Source organism: Schistocerca nitens, chromosome 5 (assembly GCF_023898315.1).
Source record: "Schistocerca nitens isolate TAMUIC-IGC-003100 chromosome 5, iqSchNite1.1, whole genome shotgun sequence".
In the NCBI taxonomy this organism is placed as follows: Eukaryota; Metazoa; Arthropoda; class Insecta; order Orthoptera; family Acrididae; genus Schistocerca; species Schistocerca nitens.
In genome coordinates this window covers 737,670,758-737,695,874 of record NC_064618.1, presented here as the reverse complement: position 1 = coordinate 737,695,874, position 25,117 = coordinate 737,670,758, and the positions used below count along the sequence as shown (strand labels likewise).

At 41.3% G+C, this 25,117-nt stretch overlaps 1 protein-coding gene across 1 annotated transcript in view; it reads right to left on the bottom strand.

Moving 5' to 3' along the window:
* Positions 1 to 25,117, bottom strand: part of LOC126260966 (nucleoporin Nup43) — a 210,756-nt gene that overhangs the window by 160,142 nt on the left and 25,497 nt on the right. The window contains exon 3 of the mRNA XM_049958490.1: positions 13,890 to 14,020. Coding sequence (XP_049814447.1) covers positions 13,890 to 14,020 — 131 coding nt within the window. The remainder of the gene's footprint in view (positions 1 to 13,889; positions 14,021 to 25,117) is intronic.

Genomic DNA, 25,117 nt, shown 5'->3' with positions numbered 1-25,117 from the left:
TGCGGAACGAGTGAGATCGCACAGCACTGCCCTGCGCTGGACTGTCCCGCAGTCAGATCCAACGTAAACAAAGTAACAGAGGAAGCACAACTCTGTAAAAGTGGTCAATGAGCGGTAAAACAAGCAAACCATTTACTGTTTAGATAAGAACCAGTGTTCGTGTGGCAGAATTATTACGCAAGGCTTTAGAAAACTATATCCAAAACACGAATCGAAGAACAACTTAGTAGTATTCTGACCCACAGGTTGATTCTACTAGTACTGCACATGCACACTCGTCATATGAACAATAGGCGTCTTCTGAAAAATATATCAGTTTCTTAAATGAACCAGAGTCATAAATATTCTATTTTAGAAATAATTTTATGTAGGGGATATAGAGTCTCATTCTTACTGTTAGTAGTTACAAGTAAATATTTTTTGTTGTACTTCGTGCTACAGCTTTTTGCAGCCCTTTTCAGAGTTTAGAAATCAGATGCTTAGTTTGCTGTTTTGTGCGTAATAATTTTAACTGACCAAGTTTGAAAATAGAATTAACATTGTAAAGCTCTTTAATTCCTTCAGTCAACATTGTTAAAGAAGACGATTAACATTTTATATGTTTTTCGAGGAAACGATTTTGCCTAGGTTTGGTAGAATATTCCGTGAGACTGCTAACCTCAAAGAATTAGTCAAATTTTTATTGCCAATGAATGAACGGTTCTTCGTTTTAGCAAGCTTTAACAGAGAGAAAAAGCGCTCACAAATATATGTGGAACCAAACATTGAGAGAACTTTGGCCACGTGCTTGTGCAAAAGAGGATATTTCTCTCATGGAAGACAGCTGTAAAAGTCATCCAGAGTTTTACACTAAGAAAGCGGTCCTTCATGCGGATATCTCACTGCAGGTCAATCAGCTCTAGTTGAAGCACTTGTGAGACGTCCTCACAAAAAAAAGGGCGAACAAATATATCTAAGGGTGGTTGAAGCTCACTTATCTCCAAAAATCTGTTTTCAAACTGTTCTTGTAATTCGAAAATGATTTGAACGTAATCTGAAAAACCTACATCTTCCTTAACGCTGTCTAGTGCAGGAAAGTGACCACAATTCTTCTCGCACAACTGTTTTTCCCACAAAAGAAGATTTTTTTGAAATGCTTGAATTGTCTGCACTAAATCAACAACAGAGTCATTTTCGCCTTGGAGTGAAAAGTTCAAAGTATTTAAATGACCACTAAGATCACTCAAGAAAGCCAAATTCGCCACCCACATAAGATCACAAAGTAATTCTCGTGGACATCCTTTCGTTTCCAAAGAGGTTTTATTTCACCCCTCAAGGAGAAAAACCGATGAAGCACTTTTCCTCTGCTCAGCCATCTTACCTCGGCGTGATAGGGGATGTCGGGGTATTCCGCTTCGATATCAGCTAGAAATTCTTTAAATTGACGATGTGTGAGACCATGCGATCGAAGATAATTAACCGTTCGAAGAACTGTGTCCATAACATTTTTTATCTTGACAATCTTCACACAAAGTGCCTCCTGGTGTATCAGTCAATGGACTGCCGCATATAAGGAACAGCCGACTTCAGCCATTTTTGACCTAACAAAACTAAGAAATCCAGTGCGTATCCCTCATAGCGCAGGAGCTCCATCCATTGTTACACTGGTCAGGCGTTCCCATTTTAAACCCATTGACTCTAAGACGTTTTCCATGGCTAGAAAAGTATCCAAACCCGTGGTTGTGTCTTTTAATGGTATAAGGTCGATAAATTCTTTGGTGACATGAAGATTGTCGTCGACACGTCGAATGAATATGATGAGCTGAGATATGTCTGCAACCTCCGTGGACTAGTCAAGAGCGATAGAAAACGAAATAAAGTTTGCCGCTCTCTCCATTAATTGCTGTTCCATATCTGAGGCCATATCTTCAACTGGGCGAGCAACAATTTGAGGTGAAAGAGTTATTTTTTCAAATTTTTCCGTGAGGTCTGCTGGACAAATACAAGCCGAGTCGACCAGGCAATCCTTGATGAGATTCCCAGCCGCAAAGGGTTTCCCTGCTTTCGCAATTCTCAGCGAGCATTTGTAACTTGCATGCAAACTTTGCCCACCTGTTTCCTGTTCCTGCCATGGCAAAAAAAGAACGTACAATTAATTTTGTAAAATCCTGTTTAAAACACTTTTATCATTTTAACAATGGTTTCATTCATTGAACCTCAAATAAAAAAACTAACAAAAAAAAAGATTGGTTTTAGGTGTGTTTTCCCCCAGTTCCTCCGAAAAGCGGCCTTAGACACTATCCAGGACAGTGAAATGTGGTCGTAAAATAAATTTTTATCCATTGTAATATCTGCGTTTTAATTAATTTAAGACCTAGATCAAACTGCAACATATGGTTTCCCATCCATAAAAACACAAATATACAAAAACAATGAATGACTCTTAATGAAACCTTTGCTGCCCGAGAGAGCGTTTGTGACGGCTTTTCAGAAAGTGGCAAAAAAGTAGCGCACCTGAAACTTTTTCCTACGTCTGTGTGAAGTGATTTAATGCAACCCAACCATAAAAATTAACCAAAAGGAAATGTTCCTTGTTGCTGACAATCTGATATTCGATAACTGGTACATTGCTAAGTGACAGATTATAAAATATAGTTTTATTTACCATCTTTATAAATTATAAAGAGTCATAGGAAACGCTTACTTCACTGTAATGCTGCTTGAAATTTTCTTTCAGTTCTTCAAGCTTTGACAGGCGTTCCTCTTGCGACAAATTTTCAAACTGATCTTTGTGACAGGTATTAAAGTGCCTTTCAATCGAGTACTTGTTTAAATACATGAGGTTCCAATGTCATACTAAACATTTGGCATGATTTTTGACAGCAGTACGAAGGAAATTATTTTCCCACTTGGGTTTAAATAGTGCGGACGCGCCGCTCCTCTTTCTTTTTGTCTGCTGCTGTTGACCATCCATCTCGATCCACCTGTAGCCTTATGTCTGTTGACTAATGGCTTTGTGTTGTTTTTGACCGCTGCTGGCGCATACAGGGGCACGGCGCGGTGGGCAGTCCGCACAGCCAACTGAGCAACACGGCTCGGCCACTGCAACAACATACGAATTCGCCTGGGGCACTGGCTGCGGGCGATCGCGGGTGCTGGCGCACCGGGGGCACAGTTTGGACAAGCCTGTGGTAAGGTAATGATGCCCAAGCCATGTTCTAAAAGAAGCTCTGTAATCCTGGGATTGAACAGGAAAGAGATCAAACACATGACTGGACCGATGACCGACCATGGGAATGTCAAAAAATACCTACACACAATGGGTATAACGGAAGAGGACCCTAAATGTAGGATCTGTGATGAGGGTTAAGAAACTGCGTCACACCTAATCTTCAAATGCATGACATTGGAGAGTAAAAGACACAGAATCTTCGGGACAAACAGACCGGAAGAAACTGTGTCTAACAAAAAACTGGCAGAGGGACTCCTTGCACTATTTAAGGGCACTGGTTGGCTTTACTAGATATACAGGGAACAATATCGCACAAAAAACCTAGTTTCGGTGCGGGCAGTGGCAGGTCAAACCTAAGCTGTTTTAGCTTCCCTGTTAAAACCAATCAAGGAAACAATCAATCAATCCTAAAGAGCCTCATTGCCTGTTACGAAAAAGCCTTTCCAGTGGAGGCTGAGCGACGATATGGTAGGCGGATGTGAATGGTGTGGACATTCCTTGCAACATCGTAAGTAGCAGTCATCTGACGTGAAGTGGTGGTTCACCAGCCTCTGCACAGACGCTTGGTACAGGGCTTGTTCTGAATGCCCCAGTGGCCAACTGAATCCCTTCATGGTGCACCACATCCAACATCTTTAAGTAAGAGGGTCTCGCAGACCCAAACACCATAATCAAACTGAGATCACACAAATGCCTGTAAAACTGGAGCAGACAAGTCCTGTCTGCTCCCTGCTCCCTATGTACTGTGGCTAAGACATTTTACAATACTTAAAGCCTTAAACGGCCCTTAAGATCTGGTAACCACATAAGCTTAGAGTCAAATATGCTGTCAAGAAACCTCACTCTGTATTTAAAAGTAACGACAGGGTGCCTCATCCTCAACTCAGGAAAATTTAAAATGGAACGAGAATGGTTAAAAAGAACAGACACCGACAGGTGGAAAACTTGAAACCATGCTTCTGCACCCATTCATCGAAATGTCGAAGAGTTATTTGAAACTGGACAGGACTTTTCACTATGGACATAATGCTATTAATAGCTATGACAAAGACAGTCACACTTAAAACGCTATCTTGAGGGACACCGTTCTCCTGCTCAATATAATCAGATAGGACTTCACGAACTCGGTATCTAAAATATCGTGGTGACAGGAAGACAACCACGAAAAGCCCATTCGTGAAGCAGTTCCAGAATAAGATGCCTCCAAGTAGTATCATAGGCCTTCTCTGTGAAAAGAAAACCCTAGAAGGTGATGCCGGCATAGGAAATCCTGTTGTATAGCCACCTCCAGGAAGGCAAGGTTATCACAGGTGGTGCGATACCTCCTAAACCCACAATGAAAGCGAGTAAGGAGTTGCCTGGATTCTAAGATCAAGACAAGGTAGCGGTTGACCATCTGCTCCAAGGTCTTCCCCTGGCAGCTAGTGAAGGCAACACTACAGTAACTATAGGGCATGTACTGTCTTTCCCAAGTTTTAAAAGAGGAATTAAAATTGCCTCACGCCACAAGTCAGGAAAGTGACCCGACACCCAAATGGCATTAAGAAGTGCAAGGAGGATATCTTTGTTTAGCCTTGTGAGGTGCCGCAGCATACTGTAATGGATCCTGTTGTGATGAGGGGATGTCTCTACGATCCCCAGACAATGCACAATGCAGCTCCAACAAGGAAAATGGGCAGTCATAATCTTCATCAATGGTGGACCGAAAGTCCAAACTACACCTCTCAGCAACCGCTCTATTGTTCTGGAAACCTGGAACCTGGCTGCTGTTGCAGTAACTGTGGCAAAATAAGTTGCCATAGTCTGATGCTCTCCCACACAACAGAACTATTGGTGAAATGATTAATGGTGTTCAGGAATTGTTGCCACAACCTCTTCTTGGTCTCTCGAACAATTTGGCAACACTTTACCCTCGCCACCCGAAAGGCTGCAAGATTCTCTGCAGTTGGCCGACACTTGAACCTACGCAGAGCCGCACGCCTGGTCCTGATTGTAGAATGGCATTCGGCACTCCGCCAAGGGACAAGCTACCTCTTCTGTTGTCCCGTGGACTGTGGAATGGATGCTGCAGCAGCATGGTGGATCATTTTGGTAATATAATACACCCACATCTTGACATTTGCACAATGTTTGAACTGGGCCAAATGGCTATAAAGTGTCCAGTCAGCTCTACTGAGCACCTATCACAGCAGTTTCCTTTTGAGTTCCACCCAACCTGGCAGGTGAATCCAGAGATCACTTTCGTGCAAGTATCTACCACTTCCCATTAAGCAGTGTTAGCAAGAGCTGGAGAGCAAAGCAACAGATCAGTGGCAGAGAACGGCCCAGTTGCTGAGCAGAAGTGAGTGCTATGTCCCGCATTCAGCAAGTATGAGTACGATGACACGATAAGCCTCTCAATTGCTCTACCCCTTGGACAGGTAGTTGCAAAGTCCCAAAGCACACTGTGTGCATTAAAATCACCACAGAGGATGAAGGTGTGGGGGAAGCTGTGTAATAAGGTTAGTTAGGTTTCCTTCATCAAGTGCACCTTGTGGGGGCAAGTAAATGGAACATATTGTCAACAGATCATGCATGTGCACTGATACAGAAACTGCTTGTAAAGTCACTGTAAGTTACAGGCAAGGGGTGGTAGTCGAGACTTGTGAAAGTACCTATGCCTCCTCTAGCTCTCTCTACACTCAGGTTGTCCTTTTTGTGGAGTACATAGCCTTGTAGCTCAGGGGTGTATGATTGATGGAAATGAGTCTCCTGGAGTCACAGACATAGTGGTCTACCCTGAGATAAGAGACAAGAGTTCCTCCACATGCGTTCTGAACCCTTGCAAGTTCCACTGCAGGATGGGAGCTATTTCATCAATGTGGTTTTAATTTACCCATTATCTCTGTACTGCGGAGGTAAAGCACTTGTAGAGTGAGGGGGAGTGGAAGGGCTGCACGGATCCAAGGCATCCAACTCTATAATGTCCTCCTCATTAGTCAGATGCGAAAGAATGATGTCTGACGGTGCTCGGGACCTGCTTTTGACCTGAACGTCGTGAACCTTTCCCTGCACCCTGTTCCTTCAAGGGTGAGGGGGAACAAGGGCGTTGAGAGGCAGTCAGCTTGTCATATGCCTTCTTGACACCCATTACGGAACTGTTGGTCTTTCCTGTGGTGGCTGCTTGGATTGCTTTATCCTTACTCACTTTGCATTGGCATGTACACATACAAGAGCAGTTGCTGGTGGTGGCTAGTTGTACACTGGACGATGTCTGCGTCGAGCCGTCGACATTAAGAACAGGTTTTTGCACCATGGAAGCATAAGAAATGAAGACGGGAGGTTTTGTCGCCTTACATTCCTTTTGGACTTCAGCGAATGGGATCCGCTTGGTGACTTAGTTCCTGAATTTTCCGTTCCTCTGCAAAAACAGGGCAGTCTCAGCTCCAAACTGGGTGACTCCCAGAGCAGTTAACGTACACTGCTGGAGATGGACAGTCCATCTCACCAGGTCCTTCCAAGCCTTTATGGATACAGAAGGGGGACACTTTTTCCTTCCTCTTAATGACCAAAATCACATTTTGATTTATGGCTCCTTGAGCCCTGTTACTATGATTCAACTGATGTACATTACCAGTACACCCCAGAGCCCCGTGTGCCTGAGTAAGCCTTACACAACTAAGGTGTGGCAGGTTCACCAGAGGTTGCCCTTATAGAGGTTTTTACCATCCTCGTGATCTGGGCAGTCAAGCCAAGATCCCCATTCCCTGTGACACACAACATTCCACTGCTGCACCATACAGTGGTCGTTGAAGCATGCCCAGAGCTTACTGTAACACGAGACTGGCGGCACATACCAATCCCCAGCTTAGGAACCACAGGGTCACCAAGCCCTTACTCAGCAGACGAATGCTGTGCCCCTGAGGGTTCTATAGCCTGAAGGCTGCTAAGGGAGTCACTACAGAGTAGGATAATCTTGTCAGTGCAAGAAAGAACATGGCTAAGGGCTAATTTAATGGCCAGAAATTCAGCAGTGAAGACACTGCAGCTGTTTAGCATAGAGTGGACTTCACTACACTGTGCATTTGTGTATGCAAAGCCTGTTCGTCCATCGACTGTTGAGCCATTGGTGAATGCTGCTTCCAAAATCAGATCTTCAGGACAGCCAAGCACAGGTGGCAAAAAATCATCAGGTCAATGGAATCTTTTGGCTCATAGGAGACTTCAAGGCAAATCCGAGGTCAGAGCACCAAGCCATGAGGGCAGACACAATGACTCCCTGACCAGAGGCGACAGTGGAGGAAGCAGCAGTTCCGCACTGACACACTGGAGGCACGCAGCAATTGTAACCCAATTGTGGGTCACTGTTGTTGGAGGTGGAGCTCCCTTCCAGGGGAAAGGACACAGTAGTTGGGATGTTTGGGGAAGCTACAAACATATATAGCGTAATTCAGCAGCAGCTGTTGTTATCTGATAGGTAATGGAGGGTCTCCAGTCTCGACTAGCAGGTTGTCCAGAAGGCTCCTGTCACAAGCTGGACCCCACAATGGTGAATGGAACCCAGTATCTGCAATTCTGAGGGTGATGCTGAACCATATGCAAGACTCCCATAATCAAGACAGAACAGAATCAGGGCTTTGTAGAGCTGCCAAAGGATACAGCGATCTGCAAGCACTGACATGTATTGAGGTGACGCCAGAACTTTCGCTTAAGTTGATGAAGGTGGGGAAGCCACATCAGCTGAGAATTGAAGACTAGTCTCAGAAAGTGGTGCATCTCAACTTCAAGAAGTAAATGATCATCTAGGTAAAGCTCTGGGTGTGGGCTGGCCACATGACAGCGGCGACAGAAATGCATGACGTGAGTCTTGGCAGCTGAAAACCTGAAACCAATGGATGAGAGTCCATGATGGTACCTTTCATATGGTGTCCTCTGGGTGATGTTCAGCAACAACCACACTAAAGAAGCAATAATAAAAGAAAAAATAGTTGGCATATAAGGAGGGCGAGACCAAAGACCCCACAGCTGCCACTAGACCATTGATAGCCACCAGGAAGAGGGGGACACTCAGTACAGAGCCCTGCAGAACCCTGGTCTCTTGGATATGGTGGTACTGAGTGAAGTGCCCACTTCAATTCTGAATGTATGGTGCGACAACAAGTTCTTGACAAAAAATGGGAGTGGAAACTGGAGACCCCACTCATGTAAAGTAGTAAGGATGTGGTGACACTACATTCTTATCATAAGCCTTCTGTGAATCGAAAAAGACAGCAATGAGGTGCTGATAACATGCAAAGGCTGTCCAGATAGTGGACTCCAGGAGAACCAAATTATCAGCAGTGGGGCAGCCTTTGTGAAAACCGCCCTGAGATGCAGCCAAAAGGCTCCGAGACTCAAGGAGCCAACACAACCGCTTGCTCACGATGTGTTTGAGCAACTTACAGAGAATACAGGTAAAGTTGATTGGGTGATAACTGTCCACCTCAAAGCACGATAGTCTCGGTTCTGAAACCAGGTAAGAAAACTATCGTGCTTTCTCAACACTGAGATGCAAACTAACCCCCATTCCAGATCCCATTAAAGAGGGTAAGGTTGTGATGCTGACAATCCTCTAAGATACGTTTCAGCAATTTTGGTTGTGAATGTGGTATGGCCCTGGGGCCATATCAGGACAATAGGATAGAGCACTGGAGAATTCCCTTTCGCTGAATGAAGCATTATATCGCTCCAGGAGACAGGTAGTGAAAGATAAGTGCATTCACTCCTCCCACTGTATTATGAGGCAAAAGGCAAGATGGTAGTCCTCACATGCAGATGTGAGAGTGTAATGCTCAGCAAAATACTCAGTGGCAGCTTCTGAATCAGTATAAATGGCACTATTTAAGAAATACTTTATAAACCTGCAGGGGAGTGGAAGCCATAGAGTTCTCTCATCTTCGCTGTTACCTGTGATGGAGAGATATGTGTTCCAAATATGGATATGTTCCATTCGCAGAATTATTTCTTTCGTCATTTTATGAGGTAGTGAACACAGGCATGGAGTCATTTACAGTAGTCAGGTGCTCCAGTGAAGGGTGCTGATTATGACATTGGAGAGTCCACCTATGACCTCCAATGGCCGCAGCAATCTCTGGCGTCTATCAGGGTAATGTCTTCCGACATGGGCGGGGTTCCCAAGGAAGAGGGGATGCTTGGTTGGTTGCCAAAAGAATGGCTGCTGCTGTATGTCGCATCGATACTGCCTTGCGATGGGGAGCTAAGGATGACAGCAGAGGTGAACCCATCCCATTCAGCATTACATAGAACCCATCTGTTTGGGCATCCCGGGAAACAAAACTGACGGAGAGCCAAGGAGATCGGGTGATGGTCACTATCATACAGGTCTTTGTGGGACCTCCGGTGGATAGATGGTAGCAGACCAGGACTGCAAAAGGACAGATCAATGGCTGAATAAGTCTCGTGTGCAATGCTGAACTGTGTGTGGGCACCAGAGTACAGGAGGCAAAGATCGAGTTGTGCCAGTAAAGTTTCGATGTCTTTACTACGGCCAGTGATCATTGTTCCATACCACAAAGGGTTGTGGGCACTGAAGTCACCCAACACTAGGAATGATTGGGGGGGGGGGGGGGGGGGGGAGGAGCTGAGACACGACATCATCGGGAGGGAGATAAAAGTTAACTAAACAGCCACAGTCTAAAATGGAGTATCATGTGGCACAAGGTCACTGTACATAGAGTCCAACACTTATGTACGAAGTCCATCTGGTGTCTTCTCATAGTCGGTATGATTTTTAAAGTAACCTTGGTAGCCATGAGGGGCAGGCGTCCAAGTTGTTGGAAATCACACTTCCTGGATGGCAATACAGAATTCAGGTTATGCACTTAAAAGTGCCGTAACTCAGCCAGGTGGTAGAAAAATCTGTTACAATTCCTCTGGAGGGTAAGACTGACTGAATATTGAGGGCACATAAAGCAACAAGGGGGAAGGGGGAGGGGAGGGGCCATTTATGACCCAGGGTCATGTACTGCCACCAATTGAGATGTCAGGGGATGCACTGATGTGGTTCTATGGTACACTGCCTGGGGAGACCTGGTGCCACAGGACCACTGGGTTCTCCATCTTGGGCACAGAAGGAATACGTGCAGAGTCCACTGGCATGCAGGCCACTGGAGTGGCTTCCCCTTAGAGGACTTCTTTTTGTCCTTTGTCTCCTTAGAAGACGAGGTCTGAGAAGGTTTCCCTGAATTGGTTTCAGGTACAGAGGAAGAACGAGAAGTTCAACAGCCAGCAGCCTATGGTTCCTTCGGCCGCTGGATGGCGTCTGGCTGTGGACCGGCAGCAACCATGAAGAAGAGTTCCAAGGGACCTCTTCCTAACAACAGAAGCTAGAGGAGAATGATGTGCCTCCAGCTGAGGGATAGGCCTTGTGTCCCCAGTAGGTGGAGAGCCAATGCTCCCAACATGAACGTGGCAGAAGCCTGAGGGGGAAGGGGCGGGGAAGGGGGGGGGGGGCACATATCAGTGGACATTTCTGAGGGTACACTAAGAGGTGCAGCAGGGGAAGGCACTGTTGACAGAGAAAGTGACTATGTTGTCGGTGTAGTGTAAGTTTGTGTCATTCTTAGCACTGTAGAATTTACCAAGTGACCTTTCGCAAGAACAATTAATTTGCGTGACTAATTCATGGCCCTTTGGTGAAAATATTCAGTTTTTAATACAAGTGTCATCTTCTAGCCATGTGCAGAACAGTCCTTTATACAGCACCTAGCAAGCCACACTCCGCTACATTGTATGTAGTTTCAGAAAATTAGATGTGGAAACAATCCTCACACATGGAAGACAAAGGTCTTGAGTTCGAGTCTTGGTCTGGCTCACAGTTTTAATCTGCTAGAAACTTTCAAGAATTTAAATAACACAGCTACCGCAGTTTTCCTTGTTATTAGCAATTTCCACTGTGTACAATTTCAAAATAAGTGCAAGGAAAACAAATTGTTCTTGCATCATTAATATGATTGTTAGCTACTAATAACGTAATAGTTATTTCTTTTTTTTTTTGGAAAATACAACCCTAATCAATTTCAGCACAGAAAGTTGAAAATCAGCCAATTACTGTTATTGTGATAATAAGTTAGTTGACAATTTTCTATTTAATTTATCTTCAGACTAAGTAAAAACTCAATTGCACATCATCCAGCCGAGACCTAGAGCTTTCCATTAAGTTGATAACTTTCTTTTTTCTTCTTTTTCTTTTATATATTGGTTTGCTTCTAATACTGAAAATTTACGTATTTTGTTTCAAATAGAAGCAGAAATTAAAATTGCAATAACTTTTATACCTTAAATACTAATCGGATCATTACAATCAGCTTTTTAAAAGAAGGTGCAGTACAAAGCTGCAACCACTGTGCCACTGGCTGCTTCACAGCCTGTGCCATCTTAATTCTTCCCACCAACACCAGCTTTTCTGAACTGCGCAGATGGGAACTCTTCCTACAACATCATATCCTTTGTTCCCATAAACCCCATTCATTAGTCCCTGTCTCCCACCTATCTATCCCCTCCCTTCCCCCATTCCAATGCTACACATGTTTACTATCCCATCAATGCATCTACATAGTCCTTTCCTTTGTCTTATCTCCCCCCCCCCCCTCCGGCACACCATCACAATGCTGAACCTATCAGGCCTATCCTGTCCCCACAAAGTCCCTGCTCTCTCCCACATGAAGCACTAGCATTTTCCCCACCCCCTCCCTGATATTTCTCCTCCTCCCGGACCCAGTTAGACTGCTGCTCATGTGAGATGTAGTTGGGCCTTAGTGTCCAAAAACAACGGACATGTCGTCGTCTGATATACGTATCACATAAAAGCTTTATAAGACGAGGCGAACATGTGCTACACTTATTACGAAACTTCTATCTTTATGAAAAGTCTATTATTGTTCAAAAATTCTTGTTTGTTTCAACATTAAGACGGTTTCAAATGAGCTAAATGAAAAAGATGTAGCATACAACTAGAAATGTAAGCAACAAAAATAAATAAAATATGTATGGTTTTTTATATTTTATTCAATGTTATTGCTTATGTTTCTCATTGTACGCTATATCTTTTATATGACTACTTCATGAAATTGATAGGTTACTATGTCTCCTTTACCATCAAATAATGTTCGTCAGCTGCAGATAAAAATTTTCTGTGAGAATTCATTTGTATGTGCATGTAACTGGGAAGCTCGATGTCGTGTTTCTACAATCTGACAACTGGTTCCTGGTTTCCACGACACAACACTCATTTGGTTGGCAGTTGTTCCATGGAGGTGCGCCCCTTCTTAGAGACACTTAGCACTCCAGAGAATTCTGAGTTCTTAACAGTGAATGGTGATGTCACGAGGACACTCGAAGAAATCATTCTATCTTTATCTTATGATGTGAAAATACTGATGTATCAATGTATTGAATGTTAATGTTTAACTACAGAAAGCATCATAAGAAGTGCTCCTGGATGTAATATTTAAGCAAATATATGAAGTTTTATGAAGAAGTAATCTCTCATTTCATAGACCCAAGAAAGAGTTTGGACTTGTGAGTTTTCAACATCAAGATTTCTGCATGTGGAGACAAAATTAACTGATAAAAGTAAGTGTGGCATATAAGAACAGCAAACTGACAAGGGATCTCAGCTGGTCATCTTGTACACTCTCAGCTTAAATTCCCAACCTAACTGCAAATTAGCTGAGACAGAACTAGGTAAATACTTCACAGTTAAAGTGAAAATTTATTGCCCAAAGTTGGTCAAACAGTCAGTGAAGTCTCAATTTATTATGACAGAGTGTAGATGCTAGGCTTTCTTGGAAGTGCCACACTCAAGATCTTGTTCAGTAACTGAATACTGCTGTCTTAGCTATAAGTATGATCTCTACTGCCTCTGACATTGAAACACAAATGAGAATTTACTTTGCTTACTTACACACTATTATTTCATGTGGCATTATACATTTTGTGCCAACTCTTTGCATTCACCATGAACATTCTTAGCTCAGGTAAGTTCAGTCACACTAGTCTGCAGTGTCAGCTCAGGAACTTCATGTAGGCTGTTATTCAGGTCTCTCCAACTCAGCCATCCCTGTACTTACACCTGTCTGATTTGTTGTTGGCTATATTGACTCATTCAGAAGAAACTGCTTCATTCATTTAGTGAATATTATATGGAAAACCAAATTTTACTTGGATAACAACTGCCATAAGCATTTTACAAAAAGATTTACACTATTGTAGTTGGTTACAGTTTTAATACACTTTCCGCAAAACTGGAAAAGTGTAGTGACAAACTCCACGTATTCAAATCCTAGTTGAAACGTTTCCTTGTAGCACACTACTGTTCCTTACTGGAATTCGTCACAATGCTTGAGAACTTTTCCCTGGACTGTGTTGTTGATTCATATACTCTTACAAATCCTTCATATTTTCTTAATTCTTTCATTTATAAATTTTATAATTAGCAGTCTGTAAATTATGTACTGACTCTTTCTATGGTCAAGTAGCTATGGCTTGCAAAGCCACAAGGGACCTTTCTGTAAATAAAATAAGCTGGCAAATATCTCCATTTTTTAAAATTTAAACAATCATCTTTTCACTAAGTGACAAGACACAACTAAAACTTCCAAAATAATGTAATTATTTTTTATACAACAATATAACTTACGGTAAAAAATGAAGTTTTTCCCATGATGTAACTTCCCTAAGGTCTGCACTCTGTGGATATCTAACATCAACTCTAAAGCATCTGACAGAGCCCCCTGAAGTGGCCACAACACATGTACTGCTGTTTACAAACTGTAAGAGAAAATTTGTAAAAACTGATATACTGTGATTGAGTTTCACAAGAGACTATAATAAAGAGAAAAATCTTTAACTTATAATGAAAAAACAGAATTAATAGATTTTTAATTCCTCTTAGTTTACTTATAAATTTTGCAGCTCTTCATGCAATTAAGAGTTACACCTGCAAGTATATTTCCACTTCTTCAAAATGAGATATGCCAACTACCAATGGGAACAACATAAGACAACATGTCTATTCAAAAATTGAAATCAAAATTAAGTCACAAATTATTTCTATCACATAATTTGAACTAAGTTTTATTATGCAACTAACAACAAGTAACACACAAAATGCAGTTTTGCGTATATGTGACTGAATATGACAGAAAATAATATCTGATAACTTTGTGTTCAAATCTTACACTCTTTTGTACCCAAATCAAGCCCCTTTATACTGTTTATCAATGAACGTTGTACAACAGGGTGATCAGTCTGTGGATTTCAAAGTAATTTCCTGTTTTGGGCTTTTAATACCTACCATTTTCTGCAACCCTTTGCTGCTCCTGTCTTACAATGGGGCTCAGGGCCAGAGGAGTGCTTGATAGCACTACTACTACCTTTAAGTGTGCTTCACTATACACAAACAATTTCCCACTGCCTCCTAAGAACCAGCTGCAAAGCAACGCCCTGCCCACCATCCATTGTCACCACAGACTGGAGCAACTGAACCATGTTCTTCAAGAGGGCTTCGACCATCTTCATTGTGTTTGGAAAATAGGGACATCCCACCTACGATCATTCTCAAACCTCTTTAAGTGGTATTCCACAGCCCATCCGATCTACACAACATCCTGGTCCACCCCTTTGCCACTCCCAACACCTTGACACAGAGGTCATAATCCCTGTGGAAGATCCTGATGCAAGACTTCCACAATACATCTATCCCACATGTCCTACTGTAGTCCCATCACAGGTTTATCTTATCTGATCACTGGCAAGACAGTGTGTTAAAATAGGCCTGTCACGTTTCAGCTCTGCAATAATTTCTTCATAGTGGTTTACATGGGCACGATGGTTAACCAGTTGTCAACAAGAATGAACACCCACCACCAAACTATGCCCAACAGCAAAGCTGACCACCCAATGGCGCGACATGCTGCTGAGCACACAGTTTTCAGTTCATGACGGCTTTACAATCCATGCCACCTGGAATCTGCTCTCCAGCACCAACTTTTCTTAATCACAGAGACAGGAGTTATATAAGCAAGACATTCTTTGTTCTCGTAATACTCACAGCCTCAATCTCCGCTAACCCAATGTACCCACACCTTCTACCCAACAGAATCACCTTCCTCTGGCCCTCCAAATCCCACCTTCAAGTCATACACGTTGTGCATCTTGCCTGTGAGGGGACTACAACAGGATGTGCACGACAGGTGAATCGCAGAAGTCTTGCATCAGGGATTATGACATCTGCGGCAAGGTGTTGCGATTGGCATAGGGATGCACCAGGATGTTGCGTAACTTGGATGGGCTACGAATACGACTTACGGAGGTTTGACTTCAGAGCATTTCCACTCAAGCTAGAGAGGGTTCTTGATTAACTTTATAGGAAGTACCAGAAATTGGTTATATGTGGTCACTTCAATATTAATTTTGAATGTGACTGTGCAAGAGAAAGGATGTTAGTAGATCTACTAAAGTCATATGATCTGATGCAGATTGTGTATTTTTCAACTAGGGTGCAGGGGAACAGTAGCACAGCCATAGACAATATTTTTATTCATTCTTCATTAGTAGATGGGCATTCTGTTAGTAAAAGGGTGAATGACCTTTCAGACAATGATGCACAAATTTTAACACTAAAAGGCTTTTGTACTCAAACAAACGTCACATATAATTACAAACTACGTAAGAAATTTAAACCAATGACAATAGAGAGTTTTTTTTTTTAACTCATCAAGGAACAAGAGCAGCTGGATGTTTATAGCACCGATAACACAGATGACAAATATAATGCTTTCCTAAACACATTTTTCAAGCTCTTTTTGGAGTTACTTTCCATTAGAACGTACTAAACCGTGTACTAGCAATAATACGTAGCCCAGGTGGCTGACTAGCGGGATAAGGATATCATGTGGAACACATTGGGAATTATATCAAAATGTTAGAAGTAGTCACAATCAAGCTACAGCAGATCATTACAAACAGTATTGCAAGGTGCTTAAAAATCTTTTTAGGAAGGCAAAGAGTATGTGGAATGCAAAGAGAATAACTGATTCACAGGATAAAATTAAAACCATATGGGCAGTTGTGAAGGAAGTGTCTGATCAGCTGCACAAGGTCGACGATATAAAGCCAGTTCATAGGAAAAATATTTCTGTTACTGACAAATAAGACGTATGTACAGTATTTAACAATCATTTTTGAGCAACACTGGCGAGTTAAAGAAAAATTTAGTTTCTACAGAGAATCATATAACTCTCTTGGCAAATGCCTTTCTGAGATTGATGTCTGAACTACTACTCTGTGATACAGACAAGGGGGCATAGTCTATATCAATTGAAGCAGACTAGGAAAAAATCTTACCTTCATAGTCTCGGATGTTATTGAATTTAGCGTATGTTAAAATGAAGGACTAAGTAAGGAACACACATTTTTTGCTTTCTCCAAAAAACTTCCTGCTCCACGATACAGCCCTCCAAAGACGACACTGCGCATACCATTTTGAATATGCGAATTTTGGAATAAAATTTAAAATGTTGTATCTCTGGAACAGTTCTAGATATTTTGTTGGTTTTTTTATTTGAAAGATAATTACTTGATGATTCCAAAAAAATCCTCCTCTTGGACTCATCCGTCGAAGTTCCGAACTTTTTCATAATTTGTAAAAAAAATTTTTTTTTTCCTAACTGCCAACCTGTACAATTTTAATTTTTTTCTGTTGGTTAGTACCATACAGTTCTACATTCCCTGAAAAGGAGAGCTTCCACTTTTAAGTTGAACAGGTTTTATAAACAATTGAAATTTTTGCCATACATAAAACCTGTTTTTTTACCACATTATCATATAACAGGCTCATAAAAATCAAAATATAGCCTTATTTAACATAAATTTGATTTTGTAAGATGAGTAAGAGACTCATTTTTCAAGCATTTTAAATGGTTCCAAAATGTATGTGAAAGGCCCAAAGACTTAAAGGTTTCAATTTATACAACTTCTGTGCACTCTGTTTTGTACTGAAATTAGCCAGTCAATGAACTAAAAATGTGTTCCACTGCTTCAGTATCTTCCTTTGATATAGAGTGATGCCTTCCTGCTGAACCAAAAGGCTTACTTTGATATAGAGTGATGCCTTCCTGTTGAACCAAATGGAACTGAAGCACTTACAGTCTTCAAAACATTGTGAACAGGAAGTGACCACTGATGGCGTTGTTGCTGTCCTTCAGCTGGAAACCTATATCCAGCAGCTGGTCCATGTGGTAGCTTAAAGTTCACTACAATTTCATTTACCTCATAACTGGTGTCTATAATCTCTGCAATTCACCATCACAGTCATACAAATACGCCACAAACACCCCCTTCTCAGGTTGTGAATCTTAATATTATCCTGCTGTTTCTGAGGTGTTGGCCGAACGAACAAAATTTCTTCTTTCTTGCTCTTTAAAGTGCGTGGAGTACGAGTTCGCCCATCACTTTAAGTCTTCTTCTGAATTCCTTTCACAGGAGTAGTTTATTTGGACCACTCTCCTTTTCTCGGCTCACAGAAGTCTTCGATTTCCTCTTTTGACAAAAGAGTGAGGACTGTGGATGTGTAACATTTCACAACTCTCTTAAAATCCTCAGCATTCTGAATCACAGCTGTATTTGGTGTGGACAGATTATGTTTTGTAGCATTGTGCTTCAGCAGGCCTCCTACATCATCACAAGGCCCCTTCCCATGACCAGTAGCACTGTATACCCAGTCAGGTGGCACAAGCGACTTACTCAATTCAAACAGCTGGTAAAGATTTTTAAAATGACTAGGAGCAATACCGGAAATAATGATGACCTCCTCTGCCAGTTTGCAGCTGAAGAAGTTTGCGCATTGCTATCGAAGCATATGCTGAATTATGTCCTGTGTCATGACATATAACTGCAACACTTATGGTCTTGTTTTGAAAATATGTCACTCCTGTAAAAATTGAAACCTGGTCATTATTGCAATGGTACTGTTCACTTCTTGTGGGAGAATTACGGACCAGTTCTCAGCAAAATCACAGTGAAGCACACAAAACATAGTTCTTTAGCATGTACACACCCTTTCACTCCTGCAATGTGTTACTGTTATAATTTCTTCAGTTACTGGTGTCTTGCTGCTTTCACTGACCATTTACCAAGTTCATCAATGACACTGTCAAGGGCAACAGTTTTCTTAATTTATTTTCCTCCCATGTCATAAACATAATTTTTGCAGCGTTATCTGCTACATCTTCCAGGCCACGTGTATGTAAAGACAGTCCTCCCTTTCCAGGGCAGTCACCACATTCTCTTGCTTTATATTTCAGACTACTAATGACTTCACACACCAACCAAGGTGTCATATGTCACGTGCTCCAGTAAGTTCTTCAAAGTGACCAAAGTTCAAAATTCGCGCAGTACATACACATAAACAGACATCTCTACGTGGGTGTGGAACTACCCACTTAGGTCATAGTGCATCAAATTTTGATATTCCAATATTTGAGGTTGTATAGTTGCCTTATAAACTGCAAAAGTTTCTTTAATACTTCTAGTCATGTACCTCTACACTTTAACAACTTTTTGATCTTCAACTGATAAAGGTACAGTGTATTTTTTGTTGGTACTCTGGAAAGAACAGTCCCATTTATCTTCCATATAAAATGACTGCACTGTTTGAACTTAAGCTGCTTCTACAGGATGATCATAATAGGGATTCTGGTCTTCCAAAGACCCCTTTAATATACGTCACACTTCTTGATTTGTCTACCATGTACCTTAATACTGATGGAAAGTGGTTCAAAATTGTTTTCTTTAAAAATGTCTCTGGAATAATAGTTAAAACTTGCATCTTTTCACTGCAGGATGCACAATATTCGACAGCTGAATTGATATTTGTGAAAAATTCCTGGCAAGAGGTGCAAGAGTGCTTTCGTTCATTTTCTTCTGAAGATGGAATTTCTACTTTGAAGAGTGTGGTCAGTTTTGCTGTAGTGTATTCATCCATAGCTTTAGTAATTTCTCTGCACTTTCTTGATGCATAGAGCTTACCACTCGACGTCACTGACCACAGTTTCTCAACAGGACTAACACATACCTCTGTAGTTGACTGATCCAGGGTATTTAATTCTTCCTCTATTAATGCGAAATTTGCATCACCTGCACAATGGGAGGCTTCACCTTGTTCAGATACTATCATTGTTATTCTGCCAAAACATTTAGAGCACAAAAAGTTGTCACTGGAAACATCTTCACTTTGAAACAGTCTTCAAACGTGAACACTAATTCCTAACATGAACAAACTCCGTTTTTTTGTCTTATAAAAAACTCTTTTATGGATATGCAAATAGTCAGTACGCTTCACATTCCTGTGGCCCCAGTCATAAGACATTTCAAACAGTCCTTTTCACAAAACACGCCACAACTTTGTCAACTGGCAGACTCCTCACGAAAACACAGAACTCACTGGGTGGCCTCAGATTTCTTAGAAGCCTCTTCAGTTAACAAATTAGCACTGAACAACTACAACACAGAAACCTGCAATGAACAACCACGACAAAGAAACTGACAAGAAACTACAACAAAGTGTAAGAAATATCTGCAACAATAAAAGTGAAAAGAAATAACTGCAACAAAGACAATAGAAACAAACATTGTAACAAAGAAATTAGTAAGAAACAACTTCAGTGGAGGCATACATTACCCTTGAAAGTTAAAAAAAGATTATTTTAAATAAAAAATGTCCATCTTAAAAGTGGAAGTTTTCCTTCACATAGAATACGGTACTACATGGAGCTAATCAACAGAAAAAAATCTAACTTTTCTGGATTGCATTTTTGAAAAGCAAATTTTTCAGTAAACTATAAAAAAAATTGGAAAGGCAACAGTAAAAGAACTTTGACAGATATGTCCAAACGGAGGATACCATTCTAATCATAAAGCAATTATCTTTAAAATAAGAAAATCTAACAAAATACCTAAAACTGTTACACAAAATTTTCCGAAATTCGCATCTTGAAAATGGTGTTCGCAGTGTCATCTTTGGAGGCCTGTACCTCGGGGCAGAAACTTTTAGAGAGAGAAAAAAAAAAAAAAACCACACGTTTCTTACTTGCTCCTGGAATTTTAACAGATGCTAAATTCAATAACATCTGAGACTATGAAGGTAACCCCCTGCCTGAAGTGATACGGATTATGCCTCGGTAAGATTGAGTCAATAATTAAATCACTGAAAACTAAGGACTCTCATGGATATGATTGCATGCCTAGTGGAATATTGGAATAGTACAGCCGCTTTATAAAAAGGGAGAAAGGGATAATGCAGACAATTTTAAACCTATTTCTATGCCATTAGTGTTTGCTAAAGTTATTGAAAAGGCTGTGTATATAAGGATAATTGATCATTTTATATCACATAATTTGCTATCAAATATACAGTTCAGCTTTCTAAGTAATTTAACATCTGAAAATGCTATATTTCCTTTTCTCTGTGAGGTACTGGATGAGTCAAACAAAAGGCTTTGAATGCTAGGCGCGTTTTGATTTAACTAAGGCATTGGATTGTGTTGATCACAAAATATTGCTCCAGAAGTTGGACCATTACAGAATACGGGGAGTAGCTCACAATTAGTTCACCTCTTACTTTTACAAGGGACAGCAAAAGGTCATTCATTATTCACAGTTTTGAGCATGGCTGTGATGTGGGGTCTGAGTGGGGTATGGTCAAACAGGGAGTGTTAGTGTTGGGGCCACCCCTGTTCCTTATTTATATAAATGATACGCCCTCTAGTATTAAATGTAACCCTAAAATATTGCTGTTTGCTGATGACACTAGCTTGGTAGTAAAGGATTTTGTGTGCAACATTGGCTCGATTTCAAATAGTGCATTTCATTGCATAAGTGCATGGCTTGTAGAAAATAAACTAACACTAAATCACAGTAAGACTGTGTTTACAGTTTCTAACACACAATTCAACAAAACCAGAAGTTTTAATTTCACAGAGTGGGCCTATTATTAGTGAAACTGAACAGTTCAAATCTCTTGGTGTTCAGATAGATAGTGAAATCTGGAAAGGCCATGGTCACGATCTTGTACAAAGACTTAATGTTGCCATTTTTACTATTCAAACAGCATCTGAAGTAAGTGATTGTTTGACACAAAAATTAGTGTACTTTGTTTATTTTCATTCGATTATGTCATATGATATTATATTTTGGGGTAACGCTTCCTATTCTAAACAGATTTTTTGGCTCAGAAACAGGCAGTTCAGGCAATAAGTGGTGTTAAGTTCATGTACTCAGTAGAAATCAAACCTGCATTTGGATCAGACATCCGTAACTCTTGTGCAGAAAGGTGTGAAGTATACAGCTGCATCCATTTTCAATAAGCTACCACAAGAATTCAAAAGTCTTGGCAGTAATCCATGCGCCTTCAAATTGAAACTAAAGAGTTTCCTCATAGGTCACTCCTCCTTGTCTGTCGAGGACTTCCTTGAAAAATTAAGCTGATTCTTGTTGTATTGTTGATTGTGTTCACTTAAACTTATGGCTTGACTTTTTCTGGGTTCATAAACATTTTATTTTTACCTGTTATTTCTTTTGTGTTGTAATTTCATGTACTAACACATTCCATGACCTGGGAAATTTGCTCCTCAATTTGGTCCTACATAACTATACATGTAAACAAATAAATAAATAAATGCACCAGGTCCGGTGCCTGTGTGCTGAATTCCAGTCCCATATACCTGCTGCCTCTCCTCCTGGAGGTGGGGCGGGGGAACCAGCCGAAGGGGGGAGGGAGGGGGTTGGGGTGGAGGAGTGCTGGAGGACCCAAGGGGGCGGGGATGGACTGGAGGAGAGGGCTGGCGGCAGATGGGAAAGGGACCACTCTTCTGTGGGGTGGTGGAGGGGGGGGGGGGGGGGGAGCAGCAGGACAGAGGAGGGGCCCGGCAGTGGAATGGGCAGGGGGCCCAGCAGCGGAAGGGGAGGGTGGGATACCAGTTGATGGAGCTGTATAATGGAAGGTAATTCATTCTACATGGTGTTTTCACCGCTACTTTTGTAAAGAAGCTAATAAGTATGTCATTTTGCCATATTCTTAATGCAGGGTATGGAATGTTTGGCACAAAGTTGAGGAGTAGAAGTATTAAAATGTGTGAAGTAACTTTTGCAACACGTTGTTGAATTAGAGAAAACTTTGTAGCTGACTATGGCAGTCAGTCAGCACGTGAAATTTTCATTGCATTCCAGTAGCTCCAAATTTCCAAGACCTTTGTATATTGTCCTATTGTATCGTGTGGGTCCTGGAACTAAAGAAAAGTGTAAAAAGTGAGGAAAATTACAGAAAAAAGAGTAACTTTTAAAGTAGTATGTCTTGTGGGCACAGAGTAGGCACTTGGTAATGGATTGTGAATTACAAATTTCTAGTATGTGTTTCATTACATTGAATTAATTGTTTAACAACACAAAGGAGAGCTACATGCAAATGAGGTGAGGCATCCAATATAATACATGTAAGTGGGTTTTTCCTACAAATGGAATGGGGCATGACAAATCCAGCTTTTATAAAAAAAATTTCAATGAAAAAACAAAAGGAAAAAAAGGGAAGTTCAAGAGAAAACTGAAAGAAGCTGTGGGGCTACATAATGCCACACACACACGTACACGTGCAGAATAAACAATGACTGGGGTCTGATGGATTGTTTTGGGTAAGGTGGGTAGATGGGAAAGAGAGGCAGCAAGTGGGTAGGGTGAGCTGGGATCGGATGGCTGATGCTCAGATGGAGGCAGTAGGTGTGCGGGTGTACGAATGTGGCACACAGACACCACAGCCTGTGAGTTCTTGTGGCACGAGTTCATGAGGATGATGATCATGATCACGATCATGATGATGACGATAATGGATTAATTGTTTAAGGAACACAAATGGATTTAGGAGGGGGTGACACGACACACGAAGGGGATACTTGGGTACAGGGGTGTGTGTAATGTGTTGGTAGAGACTGACACAACGAGGATCAGTGAATCAAAGAATGTTTGCTAGGATAACTCCCATGCACACAGTCTAGAAAAGATGGTGCTCAAGGGGGTAAGGGGGGCGGGGTGGCGGAGGGGGAACCCTGATGTCAAGGATTGTGAAACAGCCACTGAACTAGAGTTTGTTGTGGTCAGCAACATGTTCTGACACCAGGTGGTCAAGTCTGCTCTTCGCCACAGTTTGACAGTGGTCGTCTATTCTTGTGGAGATGTCCACAAAAAATCCTGTGCAGAAATTTGCAGTGGAGCTGGTACACAACATGGCCACTTTCACAGGTGGTCCTGCTTCTGATGGGACAGAGTAAACCAGTGACATGGCTAGAGTAGGATGTATTGCGTGGGTGAGTCAGATACGTCTTGTAAGCCCTGTGACGAAGGGTTGGAAGAGGTAGTGAGATAAGGATGGACTGGGATGTTGTGCATGTTGGACAGACAGCGGAGTACCATTTTAGAAAGTTTGGTAAGGACTGTGGGTTTCTTTCTCTGGATATGATGATTGATAGCAAACCCTAGCAGAAGATGTGGTTCAGTTGCTCCAGTTCGGGATGATATGGAGTGATGAGAGGATTGTTCCTTTGCAGCTTGTTCTTGCAAGTGGTGTAAGGATATAGCATGGGAAATCTGTTTGTGGGCTAAGTCTTGAGCAATAGTGCCTGTCTGTGAAGGCTTTTGTGAGATCTTCAGCATACTGTGCAAGGAAATTCTCATCTCTGTGGATATGCCATCCACAGATGACCAGGCCTTATTGAAGTGATTTTTGTTGTGGAAGGAATGACAGCTGTTAAGACAGAGGTATTTTGGGGGCTAGTGGACTTGGTATGGACAGAGATATGGATGGAGACATCAACGAGGTGCAATGTAGTGTTTCAAAATATGAGCTGAAACACTGCCACCTTTTCCCACCTGAGCAGCATCAGATAAATAACAATTAATTATCTGAATTTATATTATTAAGTGTTTATCAATGTACTAAACACGTGTGTATTTTCTGTGTGTTAAATGTCAGACACATCAGTTCATGACAACATGGTCCAGTGGTTATCTATGGCTGCAGCAGGTGGCAGTGCAGGTAACTTCAAGTAATCAGCCACGAACCAGTGAACAGGAAAGACCGGAATTACATTGTCAAGAAAAGTGGTGCATACTATTATAGAGAAATAATTTTTAATTTTGTAAGGAAACATTTCAGTTCTGTATGAGTTCTTAATGAGTTCTCATCAGCTCTGTGTGTAGCCTTTATTCAGTCATTATACTGACACAATAAAATATCAAACACAGAAAGTTATAAGTGAATGAAAAACTTTTTGGAGTTTTTTTATTACCAATAACTTCTACTGAAATACTTAAATTAAAAATCTCACTAATCTACATTACCTATGGAAAAGAAGGGTAATCTCCAAAATATTGTAATGGGTAGTAAAGAAATACTGCAAATTACAGTTGAAGAAATTATATCTCTGGCAGAGACTTTACTTGACTTAACAAATTCCAATGTGATTTTGTTTAACTAATATGTTTAACTAACACAAGCATTTGAAGTCCTAACTTGCGCAAAATCTCTATGCTCTCTGCTGAATGGTAGAACGAATTTGATTCAAGATAAAAGTTAACATATTTATAAACATTCAGGTTATATGAATCATCATAAAAAGACGAAAAGATATATTCATGATGTTAGTGGTGTTGCTACTGGAGACATGGTCCTGCATGAGTGAGGCATCAATAAATTAAGAATCATCCATTACAACATCAGGAAAAATTACTACAGAATTTAGCAGCAACACCAAAGGAAATCTATGTCTAGGAAGAAGGCATCTTGGGCTAAGAAGGACCTGGTGAAGTGAATAGGGGACA